The sequence below is a fragment of the Vulpes lagopus genome, chromosome 8 (assembly GCF_018345385.1).
Source record: "Vulpes lagopus strain Blue_001 chromosome 8, ASM1834538v1, whole genome shotgun sequence".
In the NCBI taxonomy this organism is placed as follows: Eukaryota; Metazoa; Chordata; class Mammalia; order Carnivora; family Canidae; genus Vulpes; species Vulpes lagopus.
The window spans coordinates 4,249,191-4,277,118 of NC_054831.1; the positions used below are offsets into that span (position 1 = coordinate 4,249,191).

At 47.3% G+C, this 27,928-nt stretch overlaps 1 protein-coding gene across 1 annotated transcript in view; it reads left to right on the top strand.

The window, feature by feature from the left end:
- Positions 1-19,968, top strand: part of IQCA1 (IQ motif containing with AAA domain 1) — a 144,073-nt gene extending 124,105 nt beyond the window's left edge. Inside the window, exons 17-19 of the mRNA XM_041767589.1 lie at positions 7,904-8,081; positions 14,372-14,610; positions 19,840-19,968. Coding sequence (XP_041623523.1) covers positions 7,904-8,081; positions 14,372-14,610; positions 19,840-19,968 — 546 coding nt within the window. The remainder of the gene's footprint in view (positions 1-7,903; positions 8,082-14,371; positions 14,611-19,839) is intronic.
- Positions 19,969-27,928: the final 7,960 nt, after the last annotated feature.

The following is a 27,928-nucleotide window of genomic DNA, read 5'->3' on the forward strand; positions in this document are numbered from 1 at the left end:
CCACGCACCTCATCAGCCCCCGGCTGCTCCAAACCACGTCCTGCGAACTGCCCGTGGGGCCTCCGATCGCAAAGCCCGGGCGCCCTGCTCCAGAATTCCTGCACCGCTGCCCACTTCCCCCCCGGTCGTCCTCAACACCCCGAGAAACCCTTCACCTCTAGACTCTGGGGAACCGCCAAGCCCCCCGCGGGCCCCACCCAGGCCCGGGCCCCTCCCCTTCTCGTCCTCCTGGGAGCAGGGCCACCCTCCCCACCGTCTGCGGCTCGAACAGCCAGTTAGCTGTTTGGGGACGACGCGAAGACAGCAAAGAATGAGACCAGACAGGCGGCGGCTGCATTTTCTGCACCATTACCCTTCGTTCCTCCATCCAGCAGGAGCCTTCCCGACATCGCGGGGGGCCCCCACGCGGGAAGCTCTTGCTTTGTTGGTGCTGGTGCAGCGGGGTTTTGCGGGGCCGCCTCAGAACGGCAGCTGCAAGCGGCTGCGTGGATGCTAAGCGCTAATTGGAAACTGCCCGCAATAACACTGTTGTGCGGGGCCTGGAGGGACCAGCCGCAGGGGCGGTGGCCGTGGAGGTGGCCAAGTGACTGTGGGGATGTTGGCTGGCGTGCCGGATGGGCGCCAGGGTCTCGTGCATAATGTTGGGGGGGGGGGGCTCTGAGCTGGAGCCAGGGGCACCCGAGTGCAGGGGAGCACTGATGGAACGGACCTGCCTTCTCTTTTCATCCCCTCCTCCTGGGACTCCACCTCACCAGCAGCAAGGATGGCACCCTGGCTGCGGCCCAGGATCAACATTTGTTATCCAAACAGGCTAATTAAGTCCAGGTGTCCCTGCCACTTCGGGACATGCAGGTAGCAACACCATCTGCCTCCGAACCAGCAGGCCAGGCCGCCGTCACCATGGCAACTCGGCTGCCGGGGATGGGCTCGGACCACACAAGCTTGTCTCTCACCAGGCAGAGTGGCCCTGGGATCAGTCCTCCTTCCACCAGCCTTGGGCAGCTCCCACGCGCACCCCGCACATCCCAGTCACCCCACCACCTGCCTTGTTCTCCAGCAAACGTCTAAAAAGACCGGTCTATTCTCACCACCTCACTCTGCAACCCGCCACCGTCTGTTTGCTGCCCTCCAACGCCATGGAGACTGCCCTCAAGAAGTTTTTCTTTGACATCCGTTTTTCCAACAAACTCTTTGGTTCCCTTGCTCTTCCTTTATGCCATGTTCAAGATGGATACGTTCCACCATTCTGTAAAACCCTCTTCCCTTAGCTTCCGTAGCCCTGGCTGCCTCGTACCCCCACCAACACTTTTCTCTGAGTTTCCTCCTTCCGTGTCTTCGGTGTCTCATTCTGTGTCTTCTGTGTTTCCATCCCAGGCCCATGGCCCATTTCTATCTCCTTGCCCTCGTTGGGCACCATCTCATGTCAAGAAAAAATCACACCCAAACCAACGACTGCCTCACTCCATCCCCAACCCAATGCTCTCCCAGAGGCTCAGATGCAAGCATCCGTGGGAACCTCCCGCACCCTGCTGCAAAGCCTGCCCAGACTCCTCTCCCTCACTGCCCACTACCCAAACTGCTGCTGCTCCGGCATTTTCAAAAGGTTGGTTTTGTTTGAAATAACCACTCTTCATCAGAGGGCTTTGGATTCACTCTGGTAAAAAGAGCCCCAAATATCACCAAACTCTCCAAGCCTCACCTAGGTGCGGTGGATTATTTCCTGGCACAGGTATAGACATTCCTATGAGGTCTCTTCTCCTAGGATCTCAGCAGAGGGCTTCCTTCAAGGGGCATGGCACCTAGAAGGCATCTTCTCAGAGCTAAGCAGATGAAGAACTATCATCTAATACAATGGAAACTCATGGGAGCTTTATACACAGTCATTTTGAGCTCTGTTGGCAAATTGCTAGTTTCCTCTCCATTGCAAAGCCCCCAGTTTTTCTGTCTCTTCCTTTTAAAAACCTGTGTCCTGGGGATCCCTGGGTGGTGCGGCAGTTTGGTGCCTGCCTTTGGCCCAGGGCGCGATCCTGGAGACCCGGGATCAGATCCCACGTCGGGCTCCCGGTGCATGGAGCCTGCTTCTCCCTCTGCCTATGTCTCTGCCTCTCTCTCTCTTTCTCTGTATGACTATCATAAATAAATAATAAAAAAAAATTAAAAACCTGTGTCCTCTATAGGGCAAAACTGACATCGTTTCCCACCAGCACTTGTATTTCAGACTAAAACACCAATTATCCCTTACTAAGCTCCTTAGTAAGCACATTATGCACATTATGCCGTGCAGTCCTCACAGCGTCCCTATAAGTTAGGCTCCGTGATTATCCCCATTTCTCAGATGTAGGGACTCAGGTTCAGAGAAATTGAGCAATCTATTCAAAGTCACACAGCTGTTAAGAGCAAAGCCAAGACTGCGATAAAATATATCTGTATCAAAATCTATGCATTTTAACATTTGCCATATCATCCACCTGTTATTATGGAGTTTCTTCCCTGGGCTTTTCTTTTCTTTGATGAGGAGGGGAGGGGGTTTGCACATAGGCTGACCCCCAGGTTAAGTTCAGTATTAAAGAAAAGTCCCAGGCCCCTGGGTGGCCCAGACGGTTAAGCCTCTGCCTTTGGCTCAGGTCCTGATCCCAAGGTCGTGGGATCGAGTCCCACAGTGGGCTCCTTTCTCCAAAGGAAGCTTGCTTCTTCCTCTGGCTCTAACTCCCTCTCTCTCTCTTTCTCTCTCTCTCTCTCTCTCTCTCTCTGTCTCTCACAAATAATAATTTTTAAATAAAATAAAAATAAAAAATAAAGTGCCAACAAATGCCCCTCCCTGTCCCAGGACAGCCCAGTGTCTGCATCTGAGAGATGGCAGGTTTCTATAAAGACTTAAGGTGGGGATTAAGGAGCAGCCCTTTCATGAGCAGGTCTTCATCCTCATTGTCAGAGCTATCTGTTTCTAGGATTCCAGGAACTCTCATTCTATCATCCCTCTCCTGTGCTTTCCCCTCTTTTAAGCTCCTCTGTTCTCCTGGGTGGAATCATGCAGGGCCATTGCTTCCTCCTGGTGGAGCTGGAGCAGGCTCCACATTCCTGTGGGTGCAGGCGGAAATGATAGGAAGATGCCTGGTGGTCTGGCCTCGGGCCCAGCCTCCGGGATTTATTTTGCTGTAAAAATTCCATCTCTCCCTCTGCTGTGAATTACATTATAATAAGTCTTCTCTAAACAGAATCCAACAACATAGGAAAAGGATTATACACCATGACCAAGTGGGATTTACCCCCGGTTTAACATCCAAAAATCAATTAATGTGATATACTACTATATCATTGGAAGAAAAGACAAAAACCAAATCATTTCAATACATGCAGAAAAAGCATTGACAAAATCCAACACCCTCTCATAATAAAAGACTCAAAAACATAGGAAGAGAAGGGAACTTCCTCCACCTGATAAAGGACAAATACAAAAAAGTCCACTGCTAACATCATACTTATTGATAAAGTATGCTTCTCCCTTAACATCACCTCTTCTCTCCAGCATTATACTGGAGGTATAATTAGGGGGGGAAATGAAATAAAAGGTATCTACGTTGGAAAAAAAGAAGTAAAACTATTTGTATTTGCAGATGGTATGATCTTAGATACAAAAAATCCTAAGGAATCTACTAAAAAAGCATTAGAACTAATAAACAAGTTCAACAAGGTTGCAAAATACAAGATCAATAACCAAAAGGCAATTTATTTCTATACAGTTGCAATGAAAAATCAAAAATTAAAATTAAGCAACCATTTATAAGAACACCGAAAAAAATAGGAATAACTTTAACAAAGGAAGTACAAGATTTCTACTCTGAAAAATACAGAAACGTCATTGAAAAAAAGACCTAAAAAATGGAAAGATACATCAAGTATCTTAATATTGTTAAAATGGCAAGAATTCCCAAACTGACCTACAGATTCAGTGCAATTCCCATCAAACTGCCCTCTGGCTTAACTGGCAGAAATGGACAAGCTGATCCTAAAATTCATACAGAAATTCAAGGAAACTTCAAGAGCCAAAACAATCTTGAAAAAGAAGAACAGAATCGAGGTACTTAAGCTTCCCAATCTCAGAACTTACCACAAAGCTGCAGCAATCAGGACAGTGTGGTGCTGGCATAAGAAGAGACATATAGATCAATGGAATAGAATTAAAGTCCAGAAATAAACCCTTACGTTTACTGTCAATTGACTTTTTGACAATATAATATTTTCAAAAAATGATGCTGGGACAATTGGATAGCCACCTCCAAAAGAATAAACTTGGGCCCCTACGTCACACAGTATTCAAAAATCAACCCCTAAGGCACAAAAGACCTACAAGAGCTAAAACTCTAAAACCCTTAGAAGAAAATAGAAGCATAAATCTTTGTGACCTTAAATAAAGCAAGAATGTCTTAGATATGACACAAAGAAAAAATAAGTTGCACCATATAAAAACTAAAAATTTCTTTGCTGTAAAGGACATCATCAAGACAGTGGAAAGATGACCCATAGAATGAAAGAAAATACTTGCAAATCATAGATCGATAAGGGACTTGTATCTAGAACATATAAAGAACTCCTACAACTCAATAATAAAAAGACAAATGACCCAATCGAAAAAATGGACAAAGGATCTGAATATGCATTTTTCCAAAGAAGATCACGAATGGCCGATAAAGACGTGAAAAGATGCTGAACCTCATCGGCCATCAGAGGGACACAAATCAAACCCCTTCATATCCACTAGGGTAGCTAAATTTTTTTAAGGCAAAAGAATATGTCTTAGATATGACACCAAAAGCTAAATATTTTTAAGAAAGAGAAAAGAAAAGCACGGGGACGCCTGGGTGGCTCAGCGGTTGAGCATCTGCCTTCGGCTCAGGGTGTGATCCTGGGATCCGGGATTGAGTCCCACAACAGGCTCCCTGTGAGGATCCTACTTCTCCCTCTGCCTGTGTCTCTGCCTGTCTCTCTCTCTCTCTCTCTCTCTGTCTCTCATAAATAAATAAATAAATAAATAAATAAATAAATAAATCTTTTTTAAAAGAAAAGAAACACACGTAATAACAAATGTTCACAAGATGTAGGGAAACGTGAACGTCAGCCACTTTGGAAGGTAGTCTGACATTTTTCTTCAAAAGGTTAAACATAAAGTAACTATGTGATTGAGCAACTCATTTCCCCTGCGTGTGCCCAAGAGAAATGTTCGGTGGCACTATTCAGAACAGGCAAAAAGTAGAGACAACCCAACTGCCCGTCAGCTGATGACTGGATGCATAAAACGTGACCTATCTGGACAATGACCATCATTCAGCAAGAAAAGTGAAGTATGAACATGGGTGAACCCCCAAAATACTATGTGAAATGAAAGAAGCCACAGACACGCACATACACACGTGTACCACATTTTGGGTGATCCCATTTCTATGGAATATCCAGAATATACAAATCCGTAGAGACAGAAAGTGGACAACTGGTTGCCTAAGTCTGGAGGAAGAGTTTGGGGGGGTACCATTCAGGGGCTGCTACTGGGCACAGTCGTCTGGGGATGGTGAAAATGTTCTAAGATTGAGTGTGAGGCGATGTTTGCACAACTCTACGAATATATTAAAAACCACTTGATTGGGATTCCTGGGTGACTCAGGGGTTGAGCGCCTGCCTTCGGCCCAGGGCTGATCCTGGGGTCCCGGGATTGAGTCCTACGTCGGGCTCCCTGCATGGAGCCTGCTTCCCCCTCTGTCTGTGTCTCTGCCTCTCTCTGTGTGTCTCTCATGAATAAATAAATAAAATCTTTAAAAAAAAAAAACACTTGATTGTACAGTCTAAATAGATGAATTGTATAGTATGTGAACTCCCCTTCAATAAAACTGATATGGATATATCACAATCATATAAATCTAATAATAAAATGTGACATAACACAAAATCATAATAATCAATATTTGTAAGCCTCCTTTGCAGCCCTCAACCGGGATAGGCCCTTTCCCAGGACGGGGGCTGGGGGGACACTCAAGCCCCCTGCACATATCCTCCGGGAGGGAGGGGACCCCAGTCGAGCAGAGAGTGGAGCAAGAGTCTGGGAGTCGGAGTCCTGCTTATTAACTCTGGGACTCGGGATGTCACTTAGCCTCTCTCAGCCTCAGATTCTCGTCTGTGAGTGAGGGGAGGGCTGTCCCCTCCTGGGGAGGTCTCTGTGTGGAGACAGAAGTACCTGGAACACAGCAAGCCCTCAGCAGCTGCTGCTACTAGGATTATTCAGCTAGAAGATGCATAACCAGCCTGGACATAAGAAGTGGGAAATGCAGCGTCAACATCCTGCCTTGTCCTTGGACATCAGCAGAAGCCCCCAGCCTCCTGCCTCGGTGGGACCAGAGGTCCCCGCGTTTCTGCAACTTCCCCTCGGGCTTTCCTCCCACCGGCCCCTGGGCCCCGGGGCTCCTGCCCTCTCCCACCTGGCCTCCCTCCTGCCCCTTGTCAATGTAGACGTGGAACTGGGCCTTCTCACTGGTCAACAGGAAAGAGAAAGAGGGATGCCAAGCACTGCTGCGGGCACACACGGCCAACAGCCTCATGATGCGGAACGGTCACCCCTGGGCTTCAGAGCCATGTGCAGCTCCCCCAGGCACCCCTGCCCTCCAGGGTGGTTGGCCACATCTAAGTCCCCCTCTGCTGTGCAGAGCAGTTGGTGGGCCCGACCCTGACTCCCAGTTCTGCTGGGTCCACCAGAGGCCTCCTCTGGGACACGGTTCCATAGCACACGGGCATCCTTGTCCCAGAGGCTCTGCATACCGCCCACAGCACCGTCACCCCTCCCGCCAGCGGTGGCTCCAACACCCTGCCACTCACTGTTATTCCCGAGCATGGAATTCATCAAACACCTGCTCCCCACCCCACCCCTGACCCCTGGTGTCACCAGCCCTCCCTGCCTCCAAGGCTTCCCTGAGCTGGGCTGTGCAGGGCCACACAGAGGCACCAGGCCGGGCAGCAGGGGCTGGTCTCTGCAGAGCACTCACAGTGAGCTCGGACCTGCTCTGCTCCAGGAAAGCCGGGCTGGCTTCTTCCCCTCCCGCTCGACGTTCAGATTCTAATCGGCTCAATCGCCCCCGAGCCAAGTGAGAGCAAAAGCAGCCAAGGCTGCGCTCGGGGCTCCTCTGCGGAGGCTCTCTCCATCATCACCCCAAGCGTCCTCCTCCTCCCCACGCCTCCCCCTCACGAGGCTGTGCCAGTGCAGGCTAATTGAAAGCTGGTGCATTGCCATGGCAACGTGGCCAAATCTGACCCCCGCGGGCTGGAAGTCATCCTCCCTGGGGTACCTCGCATCTTGCTCCTCTCCATCATTAGCGCGCGGAGACTTGGCTAAAATAATACAGGTTCAAACTCTTTCCAAACTGCTTCACAGAGAGAAATGTCACACTCTTTTGTAACCAAGTGCTTTTCAGAGACGTGAGATCCAGACCTTCGGAGGCTCACCGGCAGGGCCGGCAGCAAAGGCTGTCTTGGGTTCACCCTGGAACAGTTCAGAGGCCTCGGTCCGGCCAGCTCCCTTCCACTGGAAACCCACCCGGCTTCCCCTTCCGAGGGTCGAGGTGCTAGAAAGATCACTCAGGTCCTTCCTTCCTTCCTTCCTTCCTTCCTTCCTTCCTTCCTTCCTTCCTTCCTTCCTTCCTTCCTTCCTCCTTTCCAAATCTGAATGCCAGAGGTGGAGGAAAGGAAGAGCCTACAATTCAAGCCACCCCGACCAGGATGAACTCTGAGAATCATGATTCCCAGAGCTTTGAGGTCGCTCTAACAAATGCCAGCCACCGTGCATTCTACGAGTGAGTGTCCTTCCATCCTTAATCCTTTTCCTTGGAGGTGGGCTCATTTTCCCCCCTCTCCCTCTTTCTCCCAGATGGACCCGAAACGACTCAAAAAACAGCTTCCAAAAATCCTGAGACTCCTGAAACCGGACGACAGGATTCTGATTGTGGGGACAACCCAGCGCCCCTTTGATGCCGAGCTTCAATCTTTTTGCAAAGTTTACCAAAAAATTATTTTGGTTCCCAGACCAGACTATGCTTCTAGATTCGGCAAGTACCCCTAAGCCCCTTCCCCTGCGCGGTGACTCAGGGTGGGCCGGGTGGCGTTGGCTTACAGGCGTGTGACACCAGAGGTGGGTGGGGGCCCTGGTAAAGCAGCTGTCACCAGAAGGTGGTGGAGGTGGAGAGCCCATGCACTGGAGGGAGCTCCTGGACATTGGCAGAGCCTGGGCCGTAAACACAAACCACCAGGTCGTAGGGGCGAAATGTGCTTGTCCGTTCTGTTGTTAACATCGTGCTTTTTACCCAAAACAAAAGGAAACTGGACAGGGATTATTACTGGGGGCCCAGAAGATGACAAAAGTCCTTGTAGGTGCTAATTTTCGACGGGGGGATCAAGATGAGGTGTCTTGAACCCAAGGTGACGGTGTCTTTCTCAGAGAGCATCATTCTTTCCACTGGTTGATTTTTTTCTTTCTTCTTCTTTTTTTTTTTTTTTTAGCTTTCCATTCTCGAAGTATTAGTCTAGGAGCATGTTGACTTACTTAAAATAACCATTAAAGATAAGACCTCCTTTTTCGGTTTTTTTCCTCTTGAACAAATTCAAAATCTCCTTCTTTTGAAACATATTTTTAAGTGAGAATAATACCAAAAAAGTGACCCTGGAGGCAGTGCAGTGAAACCGTAAAGAGCCATGAGATGCAAGCTCTGAGCTTCTGAATCCCGGCTCTGCCGCGGGATAACTGGATGCCCTTGACAGCTCAGTTGACCTGCTGGCCTGCACTGTTTCTTCTGTGAAGAGGACTGTTAAGTCCCCAGGGCTGTTGTGACCCTTGTCTGAAGTGGAAAGCACAAACACCCAGCACCGGACCGGTTCCCACAAGAGCCCGTGTGGTGCTGGGCAAGGAGGAAGCCAAGATTGCGACCATGGGGATGGAGAAGGAGTACGTGACCCGGCAGCAGCTGGCCGTGGTGGTGCGGTGGTGGTTCCTATGATCCGCTGCTGTGTAACCAACCATCCCAGTGGCTTGAAACAACAAATGGTTCCATCTCATGGTTTGGAGGGTTCATGGGCTCAGCTGGCAAGGTCTCCTTGAAGTACCACAGGATGTCGCAGTCAGGTGTCAGTTTGGGCTTCACCTGAAGACTCGACGGAGCTGGACCTATGTGGTCGTTCGCTCCTGTGGCTGGAGTTGATGCTGAGACCTCAGCTCTCAGCCAACCAGATAGCCTACACCTGACCTTTCCATGTGGCCTTGCACAGCACAGTGGCTGGGTCCCACGGGAGAGCATCCTGAGAGCAAACCTTGCAAGAGGTTCTGGCAGAAGCTGGAAAGATTCTTGTGACCCAGTCTCAGAAGTCACACAAAGTCCCTTTCACCAAACTCTACTGGTCAAGACCAAGTCCCAGGCCAGCCCAGATTCAAGGGCAGTGGACTACACAAGGATCAGAATACTATAGTGCGGCTCATTGAGGGGTCGTCTTTACCTCTCATGGGGGTGGTGATGATGGTAATGGTAGTAGCAGATTTGGTATAGAGATGGTGATGGTGGTGTCGGTGTTACAAATCGCAGTGATGGTGGTGACAGCCTGGTACTAGGGAAAAGGAAAGTGGTCACATGGGTGGTGGTGGTGGTGGTGGTAGTGGTGGTGATGATGGCAGCCTGGTACTAGGGAGACAGTGGTGGTGGTGGTGGTGGTGGTGATGCAGTGGTGGTATGGACAGGATGGTGGACAGAATGGAGTAGTGGTAGAGGTGAGACAGCCTATGGTGGTGGTCAACATTAATAAGAGTAGCGAAGATGACCAGGTCAGACTTGGTTTCTGTTCATCCTTCTCCAGTCACAATAGCACCCCCAAAACAGAGGGACTCTGTGACGCTTTCTGGTTGGTCTTAAGCTTCTGGCCCATGTTAACTGCTAAAGAACAACCCTCTACCCCCCACATGTGCTTACCAACCACTCCATGTGCAGTGGGAGCTCATTTCTGTCTTGATAAACCGTGATCCTGGCTTCACAAATCAACGCTCTACACAAAGAACAGGAGGACTTTGATCTCCATTATTTTTCCATCATTCTAGCGGCTTCTCCATCTCCCAGAGCCTCCAGACCCTCTGCCGGGTCCTTTGCATTCAGCCAGCATCAAAGGAAAAGAGAGAAGACAGTAGAGAGTCTCTCACAGGAGATTTTAGGGACAAGACCCAGAAGGGCCAGCTGTTGTTTCATTCATGTTGCATCAGCCAGAAGGACTCCCACAGCCTCACTGAAGTTCAACGGAGCAGGGATGTGCAGCCCCACCAAGGAAGGGTCCGACATGTTGCTAGGTGGGCGCCAGCAGTCTCTGCCCACTGAGTCTGCACAGAGAATCCCACACTCTTGGTTTTCCCGCTCTCATTCCTGTTGGTCAGATTTCCTCTCTTGATCCCAGGGTTTGGTTTGGGTTGGGTTGGATTTATTGCGGATCTGTACTTTAAGCTACCTTAATGGAATAAGATAGGGTGTTATTCATTTTAAGGGACCAGACCATTATTCTTGACTTTGGATTGAATAGTTTCTATTGTTTGACAAAACCATAGGCCTTTTAAAAATGAAGCTGTTGATGTATATAACAAGGACAGTTGGGTTTTGGTTTTTATATATATATATATAAATGCGAGGCATCTGTGAGGACACAGATCACATTACAAATTCCAACGTGAATCTCCCCATGGCGGCATCACAGGGGAGGAAGGAGAAAGCAGCCTCTCACCTGCGGGCAGATGATAAACCTGCACACAGGAGTTCTCTTGGGCCCAGGGCTCTGTCCACTAAACCACACGCTTCTCACATATTTCTTCCATGGTGGGTGATTTGTTTAGGTGGCCATTCTTGCTGACATCATAAATGCTGTCCAGCCTTTCCTCCAGTGACCTTGAAGTTTTCATAGCCACAGTGGCTGGGACATCCATCTTAAAGAAAGACTGTTCCTGTCTTTGCAGTGATCAAAAATGGTCTCTTCCAGCCCATAAAGCCTGGGCTGCAAATCCATAACTTGGGCCTCTGCTTGGCCATCTATCTACCAGCAGCAGGGTGCCGAAGGTGTCGGGGAACATTCACGATCCCGCTTCTCAAATCCCTCCAGGCAGGCAGCGGGGGGAGTAACAGCACCAAGAAGGGAAGGATGGGTCAGCCTGAGGAAGCACAGTCCTTAAGGTTTACCAAGTAGAATGCCATAGCTACCTTCTTTCCCCAAATCAAGCTGTTTCCTTCAGAAAATCCACCCGCAAAATTGATTAATGCCTCTTCTGGTCCCCAGAAATCCCTCTGGGCCTCCTCTCGCCATATTCCTAATGCTTCCTGCTCTCGCCTTTCTTCCCAGGGGTCTGTTTCACTAATAACCCAATTCATCATAGGCCCCCACCCCAGACCCAGTGTCTGGTCGGATGAGCCCAGTCCACGTCTTCCGATTTTTCTGGAATTCTAGTCCTCAGAGACCACAAGCTCATCTAAATCATATTATCACTTCCTGTGCTTTTATAAAATCACGAATTAAAAAAAAATGACTTTCGAGATACTACGTCATCTCAAAAACACAGCTGGGAGCCAGGACAGAATCAGTATGGAACGTCAAAAGCAGAGAAGGGGATCCAAAGACCAGATTCCTTTCAGTCTAAAGAAGGAAAAGAGAATGTAGATTCATCTGAAGAAGTGAGGAGCCTTCGCATCCAAAACAAGGAAGGTGAAACACAGCACTCATCGGGAGAGCCGCTCCGCTGCCTTCAGCACGCTCCATTGGCTGATCCGGCCCTCCCACCCCACCCCTTCGTCAGTGGTGCTCTCGTCCTCTCCACCTGCACCACTGGGCCAAAGACTCTCAGCAGCCGTGGCTCCGGAGCTGACTGTGGGGGTCCCAACTCAATGAGCCCCCCAGGCTGTGACTCACTCAGCACCTGACTCCCCTCCCAGCCCCTCAGCTGGTGGCTTCGTAGAAGCAGCCAAAGCTATTCTGTAAAAGGCAAGTCTAGTTCATCAAATACGAGAAGTCAAAATGATTCTCTCTCTCCTTCTCTGGGTCTTGAGAAAGCTGTGGGCAAGAGGCCAAGTCCCACCATAGCCCTGACTGTCTCCACGGCTTCCCTCCATTAACAAATGGGGAGCTTTGGGGGGGAATCAATGATTTGTGTATTTTGAGGACCCTTGGCGAAAACTCTTCATCAGTATCATATCATACATTTTAAGAGTCAATAGTGTGTTGACGTGTACTTGCTAGACCAGAGTAACTGTAGTTTTTTTGCTCTGTTTTGAAAGAATCCTTACTTGTAGAGACACTCCTCGTGCTGCGAAGCTGGAAGGCTGGGCTCCCGTAGTTTAGCAGGGAGGCAGGGATGGGAGCTGAGGGTTGGTCTCTGGGAGCCTTGCCTTCCCCATTTGCTTACTGATGGGTCCCCTCCACGTCACCAGTGAGAAGCTGGCCTGGGATGCACAAGGCTGCCGCTGTCCGAGTCTCCAGCTGGGGACATCGACTGGGTCCTCGGCTGTAGGGGCGGTGCCCTGTGCTTCAGCATGAAGCACGCTCCCTTCTCGGCTTCCAGAGTCACCATTCAGACTGTTAGCACAGTTTTTTTCAACCTTATAAATCTGGACAGGGGCACTCTAGCTCCCAAGGAATGATGCCACCTGGTCGTCGTTCTTATTTTTCCCTCATGTTGTACTTCCTAACCCTTCCTCAGTTATAGCCGGGTAGGGGTGATCCTCACCTGCTACAATCTATTTTACACAATGATCCTTTGACATATTCTGTGTTTAGGCACTAATGAGCGTTAGGAGACCTTGGTACAAGGTGGAATGACTGATGATGAATCCAGTAACAACAGTAACACAGCTACAGAAAACAACGCACCCACCATATGCTAGAACAGGGCTGTCCCAAGCCCTGCGTGTGCACCCTCGTCTTTATTTCTCACCACAGCCTGGGAAGTCAATCTGTCTATTCCCATTTTATAGGTGAGCCTAAGATGGATTCAAATTCAAACAGACTCACCAAGGAAGCAGCAGAGTAGATCCAGGAGGTTAGATGTGCTTTGGTCAGTTGGGTGGCCCACGTGGCCCTTGATACCTAGCATCACACAGCTGGGAGACACAGAAGGCCCCCGGAGAACGTGCACGCCTTCCAGCAGCTCAGCTCCCCATGAGGCCAAGGGCCACCACCCCTCCCATCACCACCAAAGTGGATGGTGGAGGTGGATTGTTAAAATGACTCATGACTAAAAATCCCACTCGACAGTGTGGTTCATTGATACATGGCAGCTCATGCTATCCCTGGGCCGTAATCAGACCATTTCATTTTATCAAATATTTTTTAGATCAACGTATTTGAGTAAGCTAGGCATTTAACAGACCTGACAGAGTTCAGATTATATAATAATGGTCATTTAAAAAAAAAATTTCAAATATTCCTCAAAGGAGGTCAAAATGCTTGGGAGACATTTGACCAGACCCTTGCCAGCACTCAGAATGGCTCTGAGACAGGCGGCCTTGGCAATGCCTCACCTTTCTCACTGTCGGGGTATGACAAAACAAGCCACGGTGAATCTCATGTACTTCCCCTCCTTTCTGGAATGGAGGTAACTGCCTGAGTGTCATATCATTTCAGACGCTGGGTAGGAGTCCACTCTCTCTCAAGTTCAATAATTCCATAATTCACTTTCACGACATCCCAGTGTTCTAAGGAGAAATCACTCTGTTACCCCAGGTCCCACTCACCCAGAGGACAACGGGTGTACCCACCCAGGGGGGGGCTCAGTGAACTGCTGTTTACAGTTGTTGGGGGAATAAGGGTCAAATTGTACCCACAGGGACCTGAGCCCCCGGTGATGAATGGAAATTGGAATCTGCATTCCTATTCCACATGCAAAAATAATGCACCAAAACTTTGTAACTAAAAAAGAAATTAAACTCTTACTCATACAAACACTCAGAAAAATACAATATTCTGATGCACAGAGTATATACCCTCCCATGTATACCCTATCTGAATTTCCGATTTTGAAAGATTTTGAACAACTTTGAAGATATCACACGAAAACTGTACTGAACCTGCTTTCATTTTTCCTGCTTTTGCGGGCCTAGGACCTCAGGACCATCGATATGTTTGTCTCATGGTTGAAAATCACTCCAAGGGGGAAAAAAAAAGTATTTAGCTATGTGGCTTCCTGCTCATTTGAATTACAAATAAAACGGAGTGTTCCTCCTGTGTGTTCCTTTCTTGATGAGATGCAACCTTGTACCAAGAACTAGATCATACCCTTTCCCTGTGGTGACCCTTGTTTTCTGTGTCTTTTTCACCATCTTGGATACAACAGTTTTGTGGAAACAGATCATCCAACGCAATGGAGGCGTCATTACCAATGCCCTGAATATTAGTTGCCTGGCAAAGGTCACCGATGGCTTCACCCAAGGACACATAGTCCAGGTGGTTAAAGGTGTGCTCACAGACCGCAGAATCCGGCAGCAAATGTATAAACCGCTCACGGCAGTGGAGTTTATTGCGATGCTAGCCAGCATGAGTCCGGTGTACCAGGAGGAAGAAGACAGCTTTAAGGTAAATGGAGGGCCTGGGTGGCCACTTGCCACATGACCTCCTCCCTCTGGTTCCTGAGTTTCATGAATTTATCATATATGTTGAAATGTGGAAACTTGAAATTTTTTATCACACATTCTTTCCAGCCTTGCCGGTAAAACATGTACCTTCCAAAATTTAGGAACTGTGGTCTGTGACTTTATACATTAACAGCCAAACTGCAGAATTTTAAATAGCATGTTTGAAACCACTGGCTTCAAACACACACACATCCACACACATGCGTGCACATGCATACACACACAGATGCCATACATACATGTATGTACACCTTTTCCTGGTTCTCACTGGTTTTAACCTCATATTTCATGTAATAGAACCAGTTTTGTATGAAGAAAACCATTCCCTAGGGACGCCTGGATGGCTCAGTGGTTGAGCATCTGCCTTTGGCTCAGGTCATGTTCCTGGGGTCCTGGGATCGACTCACACATCAGGCTCCCCGCAGGGAGCCTGCTTCTCCCTCTGCCTGTGTCTCTGAATATCTCTGTGTGTCTCTCATGAATAAATAAATAAAATCTTTAAAAGCAAACCATTCCCTAAGTAGTGTATTTCAAGCCCGTGCTGGTTTTGTCCCATATTTGCTGTGGCATGCTTCATTTTTTTCAGCGTACTTACAGTAGTAAATCACAAGAGAACTCATCAAAGTTTAAGTTTTTCTAATTTTTTAATACATTTTTGTAATGTTTGTAGAATTCTTTAGATCTAGAGGAAACCAAGAACCAGCTTTTCCAAATCCCTCTTTTACAGGAGGAAAATAAGTTGCAGAGAGCTATGTGCCTTATCCAAGCAAATCTACATTAGAGCCCTAGATGCCCAGGCCAGCGGGCACGCCTCACACTCCTTCTAATCAAAATGAATATGGTTGTGTTCACTTTCTGGACCTGGAGGCAGTTTCCTTGGCCAACTGGGAAAACAAGGGAGGAAAATTCTATCCGTGCAATTATACCCACCACAACATTGGCCATGCAATCATCATAAAAAGAATCAACATTCTTGTCTAAACCTCGTGTGCCTGGAAGTCTGCTTGAGATTAGGAAAATTTCCCTCTGCAATGTATTACTTTTCCATCGACTCTAAAAACCATGTTTCCCTCCTGCTTTGCCACTAATTTTTCAGTACAAGGTGGAAAAGAGTCATGCTGATCCCTGAAATAATAACCTAGCATGGGGTTTGCGATCTTTTCCATAAAGAGCCAAATACCAAATGTTTTCGGCTTTGAGAGCTCCACAGTCTCTGTCACAACTATTCAATCCTGTATCACAGCACAAAAGCATTCACGCACAGTATGTCAATGAATGCACGTGGCTGCATCCTAATAAAACTTTATTTGCAAAAATAGGCAGCAGGCCAGATTTGGCCCATCAGCTATAGTTTTGTTGACCCGAGCTCTAGCAAAACTGCAAAGAAATTTCCCAAATCAAGATGGAGTTTCTGCCAAGGATTTGAATTAACGTTCTTTTTAAATGTTGAAACCTTGTTAAAATTCATTGCAAATATTTATCCTCTTCATGCAATATATCCTATTCTTTTCCAAAATTCCCAAATTTTTTCTTTGGAAAATTATCATTTTCCTCCCTATTCTGAGGAGCTAGGTTTAGAGTTTTAAAACCTGTGCTTTCTCTTAGCTGGGTTTTTAACTTTCCAAAGTGATTTGTAGAAGTTTTTCCGTCATGGGTACTTTGTGGTCCAGTAACTATAGCTGATCACGCTATTAAGCAAAGGAAATGCTACCCTGGATAACCTGAGATGAGAACATATATGCTTCTCACTTCCATTCTTGGCATATTTGATCATTTTTCTTTTTTTTAAGGAAACTAAATCATTTTTCCACCATCACTACTAGCCCTCTCCCCTCATCAATTCCTGCTTATTGTAGATCCAGAGCTTGGCACAGCACCTGGCCCCAACTCGATGTTCAATAACCTTTTTTAGTGGCAAATTTATTGAGCAGATGGAGAGATGGACTGGCACTGTCACACCAGGAAATAATGTGACTCTGTGGCTATAGTTGCTTGTGATCAGGCCAATCATTTCTGCCCCGAGAAATTTGACCTAACTGTGCTTCTGACAATGTGTCACACTGGGATCTTACAGATTCTCTGAACACATTGTACCCTATTCCATAGACATGATGGAGAAAATATTTAAGGATAATGATGATAATAATCATAATAATGTTAGCTAATACTTATTGACTATTTATGTGCTGGGCACTCTGTTATAATTCATTTAAACCTCATAATCTCCCTATTTTACAGTTGAGGAAATTGAGACATAAAAAGATATGGTAGGCAGAATAATGGCCTCCCAACGGTGTCTACGTCCCAGTCCTTAGAACCTGTAAATATGTTACATTACATAGCAAAGGGGAGTTAAGGTTGCAAATAGAGTAGGGTTGTTAATCCACTGAACCTAAAACAGATTACCCTTACTTATACTGGTGAGTCTAACGTAATCATAAAAAGTGAAAGAGGGACTCAGGAGAGAGAACCAGAAAGTTAGCAGCATGGGAAGGATGCATTGGTATTCCAAGTAACCCCATGTTGCTAGCTTGAAGATGAAGAAGGGGCCCCAAGCCCAGAGAACAGGTGGCCTCAGGAAAGTGCAAAGGATGAGGGAATGCATCTCCCCTGGAGTTCCAGAAAGGAAGACAGCCCGCAGACACCTAGATTTTAGGCCAGTGAGATCCATTTTGGACTTCTGACCTTCAGAACTGTGAGATAATAAATGTTTTCTTTTATATCACTAAGTTCGTGGTAATTTGCTACAGCAGAAAAAAAAGGTGGGGGGAGGCAAAGTGACTTGCTCCTAGTCACACAGCTAAAAGGAGCAGAACTGAAATTCAAACCATAGTCCAAAGACAATTTTATTACCCGTATTCTATACTGTGTCTCAATAAATTAGAAGTTCATCACCTAAGTCCTTGGCCACCTCACCTTACATTGAAAACAGAGCCAAAGTGAAAGGAAAGATGAGAAAAATCCCCAAGTACCAGAACCAAAGGTAAATCTCAAACACAGGGACAACCATGTGCCTGGCATGCAGCACAGAGAAAAGTCAGGGCTAGGAAACAAAAAGAGACTAGGGGCCAGGGAAGATAAAGTGGCAATACCTGCTGCTTCTGTGACCGGATCTGTGGTATGTCGACATCACCAAGGAGCATTCACTTCAAAACATCATTACAAGAGGTGCTTCTGGATTTGGCTTTAGAGGATTGTGTAGAAGCAGCTGCAGTACTGTGAGGGAGGGAGAAATAATGAGAGAGATCGAGACCACAACAGAGCTTCCTACTCAAAAGGAACCTGAAAATAAAAATCCCAGGACATTTTAGGAAACCTAGTGCTAAGTACAACCTGGCAAAGATGTTTAAATTAATATAATTCAGATGTTCAAAAAAAATAAATGAAGGCATCATTTCCTTTTTTAAAATTTGTTTTATTTAAGTTCAATTTGCCAACATATAATCTAACACCAGTGCTCATCCCATCACATGCCCTCCTCAGTGCCCGTCACCCAGTGACCCCATCCCCCTGCCCACCTCCCCTTCCACAACCCTTTGTGTGTTTCCCAGAGTTAGAGTCTCATGGTTTGTCTCCTTCTCTAATTTTCCCCACTCAGTTCCCCTCCTTTCCCTTATAATCCCTTTCACTATTTCTTATAGTCCACGTCTGAGTGAAACCATATGATGATTGTCAGAAGGCATCATTTCCAATAGAGATGTACACAAAGTTTTGAAACAAAGACAGGCAGAAATGGAATAAGACATAATTACTGGGGGGAAAAATCACAAAAAGAAAGCTTAGAAACTAAATATACAGTAGCTAACTTAAAATGGCAAAAAATAAAAGAGGTAAGATGTCTAGACTAGACATGCATGGTCAAAGAGCAAATTCATGGACTGGAGGATGCTCCCTCCCAAGGCAGCACAGAAAAACAAAAAGACAAAATCTATAAACTGCAATTAAGAAGCTTTGAAGACATTGACATCTAACTTATACAAGTTCTAGAAGAGAAAAAAAGAAATGTCAGAGGAACAATTATTTGAAGAAATGTTTGCTGAAACTTTTCTTGAATCAAAGACATGAGTTCTTAGAGTAAAAATGAACTCCAAGTGGCCAGCAGAACAAATAAAAATAAATCCACACGCACATGCATTATTGTGAACCTAAGAATAAGATAACAAGCCAGTCTTCAAAGATGCCAGATTGCCAACAAACAAGGATGTTGTTTGGGAGTTGCCAACTTCCAAACACCAGTGGGAGGCCAGGCAGCTCTTTGACAGCAATCTATTTCCAGAAGACAATGGGATCGTTTCTGCAAAATGCTGAAGAACAGTAACTGTGTACCTAACATTTACGCCCAACTAAACTAGCACCCAAGAGACAGGAGACAATAAAGACATTTTAAGACTTATGAAGACTAAGCTACCCTCCCACTCAGATCAATTCAGAAATATCCAGTAAAATTGAAGATGCTCATGCCCTACCTACCAGGAATTCTACATATATGCCCTAGAGAAGTTTTCTCATAAGTATGCAAAGAGATATGTACGAATTATGAATTTCACCATTGTTCCCAATGAAAAGTTGGCAATGGTCTATATGCCCATTAATAGGAGAATTGACAAACAACTTGTAGTGTAGTCATTCAGTGAGATATGATTACTACTATGAAGTTTGTACACTAAAATGTTTCTCAGCTTTCAAATGAAAAGTGAAGGTTGAAAAAAAAGGCATTCACAGCACCAGTTGTAACCACAAAGTGCTTTATTGGTATACTGGCTGCATGTTTTCGACAGTCCCCCTCTCAGTGTTTGTGTGGCCTTCCATGGCTCCCACATGGCCACCAGTCCAGCTTCTGGTCGCCATGTGTGAACCACGGAGTGTTATTCACAAGAAAGTCCATGCCCTCAGGAAGATTCTCTAAAAAGATAGATGACTTAGTTGAGCTGAATAGATTTGGCCTGTGATTCTCTGAAACTGTACACTTCTTGGGGTGGAAATTTCAAGTTGTGTCAAAATACAGGTTGGAAAACGCCTTGAGAAAGAATGTGTACTAAATATACATTAAACGCCCAAAGTTTAATGGCTGCTTGCCGCCTCCTTCTTATCAAGCTTTTCTTTGTTTTAAAGAATATTCCAGTGAATTTGTGCCATTTTGATATTTTCCTAAACATATGTTTTATTTCAGGACTGGTATGCCAAAACCCCTATGGGTAAAAAGCGAGCCTTGGCGCTAACAGAAGGGAACATTGAAAAGGAAAAGGAAAAAGGGAAAAAGAAGGAAAAGAAAGGAAAAAAGGAGAAGAAGAAAAAGTAATGCCTTTCTGAGGAACCATCCTTGAGTGTCTCAGGGATGGAGGTGGTCCTGACTCGCCGGGGAGAAGGCTCACCATTGCCTGTTCTGAAGAAGACTCAGGCCGACGCCCGGAGCTCGTCAGCCCCTGCATTCACTCAGCTCTTTAGTGGACTGTGCACCAAGTTCGATGACCCTCACCATTGTTTCTAGAGTTTGTAATTGTTGCTCAAACTGTGTAAAGTTTGTGTGTAACCAAAATCCACTCCACACACAATCTTTCCATCTCATCAGTCCTAGTCGCCAAATTTCAGATGCGATAAAAACTACTCTAATTTGACAACTAGTAAGTAACGAGTCTGTCACCAGCACTCCGGCTTTTCCTTAATCCATATATACTGTATATTCTCTTGCACATATTTTAATACATTAATTCTTTGCTCTATTAATATATTTTATATAATGGAATAAAAACTGTTGTCTTTGAACTGACTCAGTAATTCGGTTGTGGAGCTAAAAAAAGATGTTTAAAATTAATGAGTTTGGGGGCTCCTGAGGGGCTCTGTTAATTGAGCACTTGACTCTTGATCTCAGCTCAGGTCTTGATCTCAGGGTTGTGAGTTCAAGCCCCATGTTGGGCTCCACACTGGGTGTGCAGCCTACTTAAAAAAAATTAACTATTTATTAATCTTCTGACTTTGAAGATGGGGGAACATAGGTCCAGGGTCGCACAGTGGACACCTGGGACAGCAGGACTGAAGTCATCCTCCCTCCCAGCTTGGTGCTCTTGAGAAGCATGGGAACATGGACATGCCAATGGCCAGATGAAAAGTATCACATAAACATAAGGTCAATGTGGAGAAGAGGAAGCCTGAATGAAGAAGAAATGCTAAGTGAAAACAAGACTAAGGAATAGAAAAATAAGAGTCAAAAAGATAAATTTACATTTGGTATGAATATGAAAGTTTGGTGGAAGATGATAAGTAACCTGTGTCCACGTTGTGGTGAGAACGCCATCAGAGGAAGCAGACTTAAACTAAATATATTTATTTTTCTTAAGATTAAGTATTTATTTTAGAGAGAGAGCATGAACAGAGGGAGGGAGGGGGAGAGATTATCTCCAGCTCCACTGAGCATAGAGCCCCAATCTCACAACCCTGAGATCACGACCTGAGCCGAAACCAGGAGTCAGAGGCTCAACTAACTACACCACCCAGGTGCCCCCAGACTTACACTGAATTTCATCTGAAATTTAATAATATCCTAACTGGCAGTTTGGGTCACACCACCGAAGGTTGTAGGATCTCCTGTAGACTGAGCTAGCTCTCTGGGTTTTCTTGGATTTTCAGTAGGTTAGCTCTTCAGTACCCCAGACCATGTGTGCTTTCCAGGTGTCTTCTGGCCACCAGCACATCCCCCTCAGCCTGTGTCTGCATGGGGGGCAGGCACAGATTAGGATGGAGAGAGACAGACTCAGGCCCGCATGATGGGGATGTGCTCTGCACACACCCGAAGGCAATCTCCTGAGTCTGCCTTTGTACATGACCTCAGTTTTCAGACTGTCCTGCCTCAGACTTGCCTCCTTTCCCCTAAGGACCCAGGTTTTTACAGACGGCGGGCCTGCACCCCGCCCCACTTACTCACTTCAGACTGCATCTGATCAAGGCCCAAAGTAGCTTGAGAGATGGGCAGACTTCCCGCCCCATGTGTCCTGGTCAGTGGGACCGAGACCCTTCCTATCACATAGCAAGGGAACCAGACTGGTTATGGCCCAAGAAGAGACTTGAAGGCTCTGGCATTTGATGCTCATTACAAAAGAGTAGGGCCTGCATTGTCAAGAAATGAAAATCATGGGACGCCCGGGTGGCTCAGTGATCAAGCCTCTGCCTTCAGCTCAGGGCATGATCCTGGAGTCCCGGGATCGAATCCCACATTGGGCTCCCTGCATGGAGCCTGCTTCTCCCTCTGCCTATGTCTCTGCTTCTCTCTCTCTCTCTCATGAATAGATAAATAAAATATTTTTAAATAAATAAATAAATAAATAATAAATAAAATGGAAATCATGAGAATCATAAAGAAATAACCAGTATTAACATGTTACAAGCAGAGAGGACCATGGAACTTGGTCAGAACTCATACAAACCTGTGCTGCTGAAGCTTACCAAACAATAATTAAAAGTGTAACAGATACATGTGCATTCCGGCAGCCGCCATCCAGGAGGATTTCCCACAATGATCAAATGGTGGTCCGTGTTGGTGCTCGCCCGCGGCAGTAGCCAACAGTCTACATGGGCTACTAAGCACTCGAAATGTGGCTGGTCCAAATGGGAACTGGAATTTTTACATAATGCTAATTTAAATAGCTTCATGTGGCCCGGGCGACTAATACATCGAATAGTCCAGCGTCAGAGTAATTGGTAAAGAGACCCTGCCTATCGTCCCTATGTCCCCTGCCTCATGGTGCCCTCCCATTGAGACGTGGCCGCCCCTCGTCACACCATCTCCTCCCAGTGCTCACTCACAGCGCTAGATTTTCTCTTGAGTTCCCCGTGGCTTGACTCAGCCAGCTCCGTCTCCTGGTTCCCAAGAACAACGGTGCTGCCTCCTACCCCAGCGAGCTCACAGATGCTCTCTGCTCTGCACAAACAGACAGCCCCTTCCCCCCATACACCATGACCAATTCCACGGGAGCCTGACATGCTGCAACCCAGCACAGGTGGTATTCACCCCACAGCTCCTGCTTTGGATGTGTGGCAGGAGATGTGAAGATATGTGCATATTTGCTCACACATACATATACTCCACTTTTTTTTTTACACAAATGATTATATATAGGTTTACCCCCTTTCTTTTTTGACTTAATAATATACCTTAGGTATTATTTTATATTAACACATATAAATCAGCCTCATTTTATGTCAGCTACAGAATGCCCCACTTTATGGATCTAGCATAATTTACATGGATGGATAGATGATAGATAGATGATAGATAGATAGATAGATAGATAGATAGATAGATAATAGATAGATGATAGATAGATAGATAGATAGATAGATAGATAGATAGATAGATAATAGCATAATTATTTATACAGCATAACCAGTCTCCAACAGACATTTAGATTATGTCCACCCTTTTACTGTTCCATCAGTGCCGCAATGACCACATTTATATACTCTTCTTTCTCAATATATATGGGGGGAAAATCTGTGGGATAAATTTTTAGAAGAGACATTACTGGATCAAATTACCTGTGCACTTAAATGAGTATCTCTCACCAGGTTGCCCTTGAAAGAGAGGCCCAGGGGCGTCTGGATGGCTCATCTGGTTAAGTTTCTGCCTTTGGCTCAGGCCATGATCCTGGAGTCCTGAGATCGAGTCCTTCATGGGGCTCCCTGCCCAGCAGGGAGTCTGCTTCTGTCCCCACCCCTCCATGCCCCTCCCTCCACTCCCCACCCTGCTCATGCTTTCTTTCTCTCTCTCTCTCTCTCTCTCTCACATAAATAAATTAAATCTTAAAAAAAAAAAAAAAGAAAGAAAGAAAGCGGCGTGCAGCACACCTGTCCTGCAGGGGAGTGCCCATTATGTTGTCATGCACCAGGCATGCTACCAAACTATGATCCTTTCAGTGGCCAGTGCATAAAATCCCAAGTCCTTGGGAGAGATGATGCAGCAATGTGCAATCTCCCATTTCTAACTGACAGAGACATGGAGAAATGATGTGAGGACGGGGAAATACGAGGTGTGTGGGGTGGAGGGTGGCGGGGTTGGCAGAAAGAAGAGCGATAGGCTCTTCTGGGGAGTTCTGCTGGGGCCTGAGCTATTCCTGGGCCATTATGTGACATTTAGCTCCTCTTGAGCATGTTCTTAAGTGAAGGGGACAGTAATTAATGTCATTAACCCTCATTAAGGGAGGCTTCTATGGAATGGAATCTGATTAAAGTGGAATTAAAGCTCTTGGTGGCTCTGCACTCAGCCTGCCCTGAGGAAGGAGCAGGTTTCAGGGTCAGAAGCCTGATAACACGGCATTTCCTAAAAGGTGTCCCCGAGACCACCGGGGCCGACACGAACACCCCCGGCCAGAACTAGCAAGTTTAGAACACCCTAATGCTACTTGGAGGCTCTTCCCAGGCCCACGTCCCCACGTAACACAAAGGTAGTGATTGTGGTAGGCGTCACAGGGCTCTTTCACAAGAGCGACACTATTTTCGGCCACTAATGACACTAGGGGACCCAAATCTCCGAGAGAAGTGGCTTCCGATGTCCTTGAAAGTCCAGACTTGAGGAGATGCATGGGGTGATGCCGACGACAGCAAAGGACAGTAAAAGACAGTGGGCTTGGCACCAAGCAAGGAGCCATCTAAGCTGACATCTAAGCTAAGTGACATTCGGAAAACTGGAAGGACCTTGGCCCGGAGCAGTGTCTCCGGCCCCCGAAACCCCTTGGTTGGCACCATGGCACCACCCGGGCGTGCATGGTCCCGCAACTAAGCCGTCTCATTAGAATCCACAGCCGCAACAAAGCAGCGTTTCTTTGCTCATTTTCTGAGTCTTGAGCCGAGCGCCGCGTCTATGTGGCCCCAGGGTACAGGGTGCAGCTGCTTTGTGGCATGAATATGATGGGTGCGCGATGAGGGTGCAGTGGCTGTGCCTGGCCAAGAACCCGAGCCAGTCTCGGGTGAGGCTGGCCGCTGCCTGGCCTCGTCCCTGCAGGGACCCCTCTCAGATGGAGAATCCGAGCCTCCAGGCGGGGGTGGCAGGGTCTGACTGATGCCTCGCTCGTCCCATCGGCTGCGCCCAGGACCCACCCGAGACGGTGCTCAGGGGCCCTGGCACGTGGGTGCCCTCAGGAGGAGGGAGGCCCTGGGTGGTTCCCCCCCACACTCCGACCTGTAGCGGGGCTCTGCCTTCTCGCCCGCGGCCACGAGCCCCATCCCTGCACGGGGCACCCCCGCACCTCACTCTTCCTTCCGGCCCCGGGACTCAGATCTTAGGCACCAAATCCCTGCCGTCAACCCCGTGGCCTAGAGCAAAGCCCTGGGCACCTGGGGCGAGTGTCTCCCCAGCTCTGGCCCCGACGGCAGGCTCTGGCCTCTGCCCTCTGGGCCGCCCGGAGGAGGAAGCCGGCACCTGCCGGGGCCGGCACCACCTGCATGCTCCGGGTTCCGTGGCTTCTGAGGCCCCAGGTAGGCCCTGCCCAGCAGAGCAGGTGCTGCAGGGGAGGCGCCCAGCGTGGGTTAGGGGAGGGGGGGTGGGAAGCTCTACCTCGGGGGGCCAGTGAAAGAAAGGGTCCCTCCAGAAGCCTGGGGCTCTCTGCAGCACCCGCCTCACCATCCATCTCCAGCCCTCACTCAACTCTATTTCCCTGCTGGGGGCCGGTTTAGGGGGCCGTGGACCTCCGTGCCCTGCCCCTTGGATACCCCGGCTCCATCTCCAGCCCGCCCCTCACCCCAGCCTGGGAAGGAAGAGTCTCCAGCCCACTGGGAGGGACGTGGCTTCTGAGAAGCAGTGCAGGCAGGCCTTGGGGCACGTCCTAATTCACAAAGCAGCTGAGGGACCCTGGGCCAGTCTGGCCTCACACACACACACACACACACACGCACACAGCCTGTGTACACACACAGCTCACCATGCACAAGACACAGTGGGCATATAAACATAAACACACATAGAGACTTAGAAACACACGTATACACACGTCCCACACATGTGAACACATAGACACACACACACACACACTTACCCCACACAGCACACACACCTCCCACAAGCCCGCATTTCCTCAGCTGGGCTGATGGCACCCAAAGCTACAGCAGGGACCGGAAGCAGCAAATGAGTGAGATCCCCAGGCAGGTGCTCCTGGCCCCAGAGGGCGGGGGTGGGGAGCTTACACCAGTGAGTCTGCCATGAAAACATCCGCTTCCTGCTCCTCACAACAGGAAAGGCTGAGCAGAACCCCCATGGCTCCCGTTCAGCTGCACCTGCCGGGGGTGCGTAGCGCAGGAAGGGCCAGGAGGACACCGTGGATGGTCACCTGCCGGAAGTGCATCTCCGCTGAAAACCGAAACCATTATCCCCACCTTAGACGCAGGGCTCGGAGAGGTTATAGGACTTCCCAAAGCCACAGAGATGCTCCCCAACACCACAAGATCACGCGTGTAACTCAGAGAAGTAGGATGGAGACTGAACACGGGGTGATCTGGGGCCCGTCCTGTGGGGCCCCGGGTGCCACGTGTGTTTCCTCATGATTGGAAGACCTCGGGGGAACTCCATAAAGATAAAGATCCCTCTAGCTCTAAGTTCCTACTGCCCAGAGATAGGGATTTGTAAACCCTTGACCTGTGGCAGTCATCAGGGACACTTATGATAAAAGGACCATGGCCAGCTTCACCACGTCTTCCAAACAACTGGGCTCCAGATGCATCCTTGAGAAGGCACCCAAAATATCACAGCACTATGTCATTGGTGTGCCACCAGGTGGTCAGCGTATACGCAGCAAATGGCACCAGAGTGCCAAGATTTTTAACCTAAGAAGATGCAAGAAAAAAGGCAAACAGCCGGAGCTCAGAGCTGCTCGCCCCAGGGCATCCTCACGTGTAGGAGGCGGTCCCAATTTCCCCATGCCACCTCACAACCTTCCCACACATGGTGTAGCCGGTCCTTTGGGTGGTCACCACTCCGGAGTGGGTGTTGTGGCACCGAACAGTGACTTTAACTTCCCTCTCCCTGCTGAGTGCTGAGGGTGCTCACTTTTTTATAGGCTCGGGGACCATTTGGATCGACTCTTTTGTAGAAAACCTGGTAAGTCTCATGCCCCATCTTTGTCTATCTTTTCCTTCACCAGCTTTAGAGCTTCTGTGCTCTAGAGACACAGTGTTTGCAGGTGTGTGGGCTGCGCATACTGTCACCCGCTCTCCAGCTTCCCCTTTCACTGCCTTCACGGCGTCTGGATGAACAGCTCTTGATGTGAATGTAACTAAGCTTATCAATTTTTTTCTTTGTGGTTACACCTTTTCGTGTCCTATGTCATAGCTGGTTGGTTCTTTGCATCCTTTGCTACAGTCTCTCTATCCCATTTGTGTCCTATTGCCACCACGTTCTAATTCACTTGTTCTGACATGTGAAGTAATCGATGTTTTGAGTGTCAAACCAGCCTTGCATTTTCAAATAAAAAGGTTGCATTTGAAGCGGGTTTTTATAATAATTGTATTGTCTTTGTTAATATTTTGCTTGCAATATTTCCAGTTATGTTCTTAAATAAAACTGCTCTATAATTTTCTTCCCTCACAGTGTTCTTGTTGGCTTTTCATTTCAGGAGCTCATTCGATCAGTAGGAAAAGAATTCTTTCTTTTTATGTCTGCAAGAATTTGTGCAAGATGAGCATTACATCTTCTTTAAAGTTTTGGTAGCATTACAGGCAAAGTGAGTTTTCTTTGTGGAAACAATTTCAGTTTCCATTTAACCTCTTAAAGTATTGTAATGCAATTCACAATCTATTTCTTCCTGTGTCAGTTTTGGTAAGTTGTATGTTTTAAGGAATGCATTTAATTTCACATTTATTGACATAAAGTTGTTTCCAGTACCCTCTTAAAATCTTTAATATCTGTAGGACCTGACGTAGATTCCCTGATGTTGGTTATTTATGCCTTTTCTCCTTTTCCCGGCTCGTCTCTTCAGGACTTCATCATTTTCAGAGTCAGCAATACAGTCAAATTTGTATTGTATTAATTTCTGAACTTATCTTCACCACTTCTTCCTTTCCACACTTCATAGGGGTTAATTTGCTATTCTTTTTCTAACTTTTTGAGGACCACTATCTCATTGATGTTTAGCCTTTTTTCTTTTCTTTTTCTTTCTTTTCTTTTTTTTTTTCCTTTTTCTTTGGAGCTAAAAATTTCTCTCTGAAAATCTCCCTTGGTATGCACCATGTTTAAAAGAAAGAGCTCCAAGGATGAAGTATGATCAAGGTGATGCGTTTTA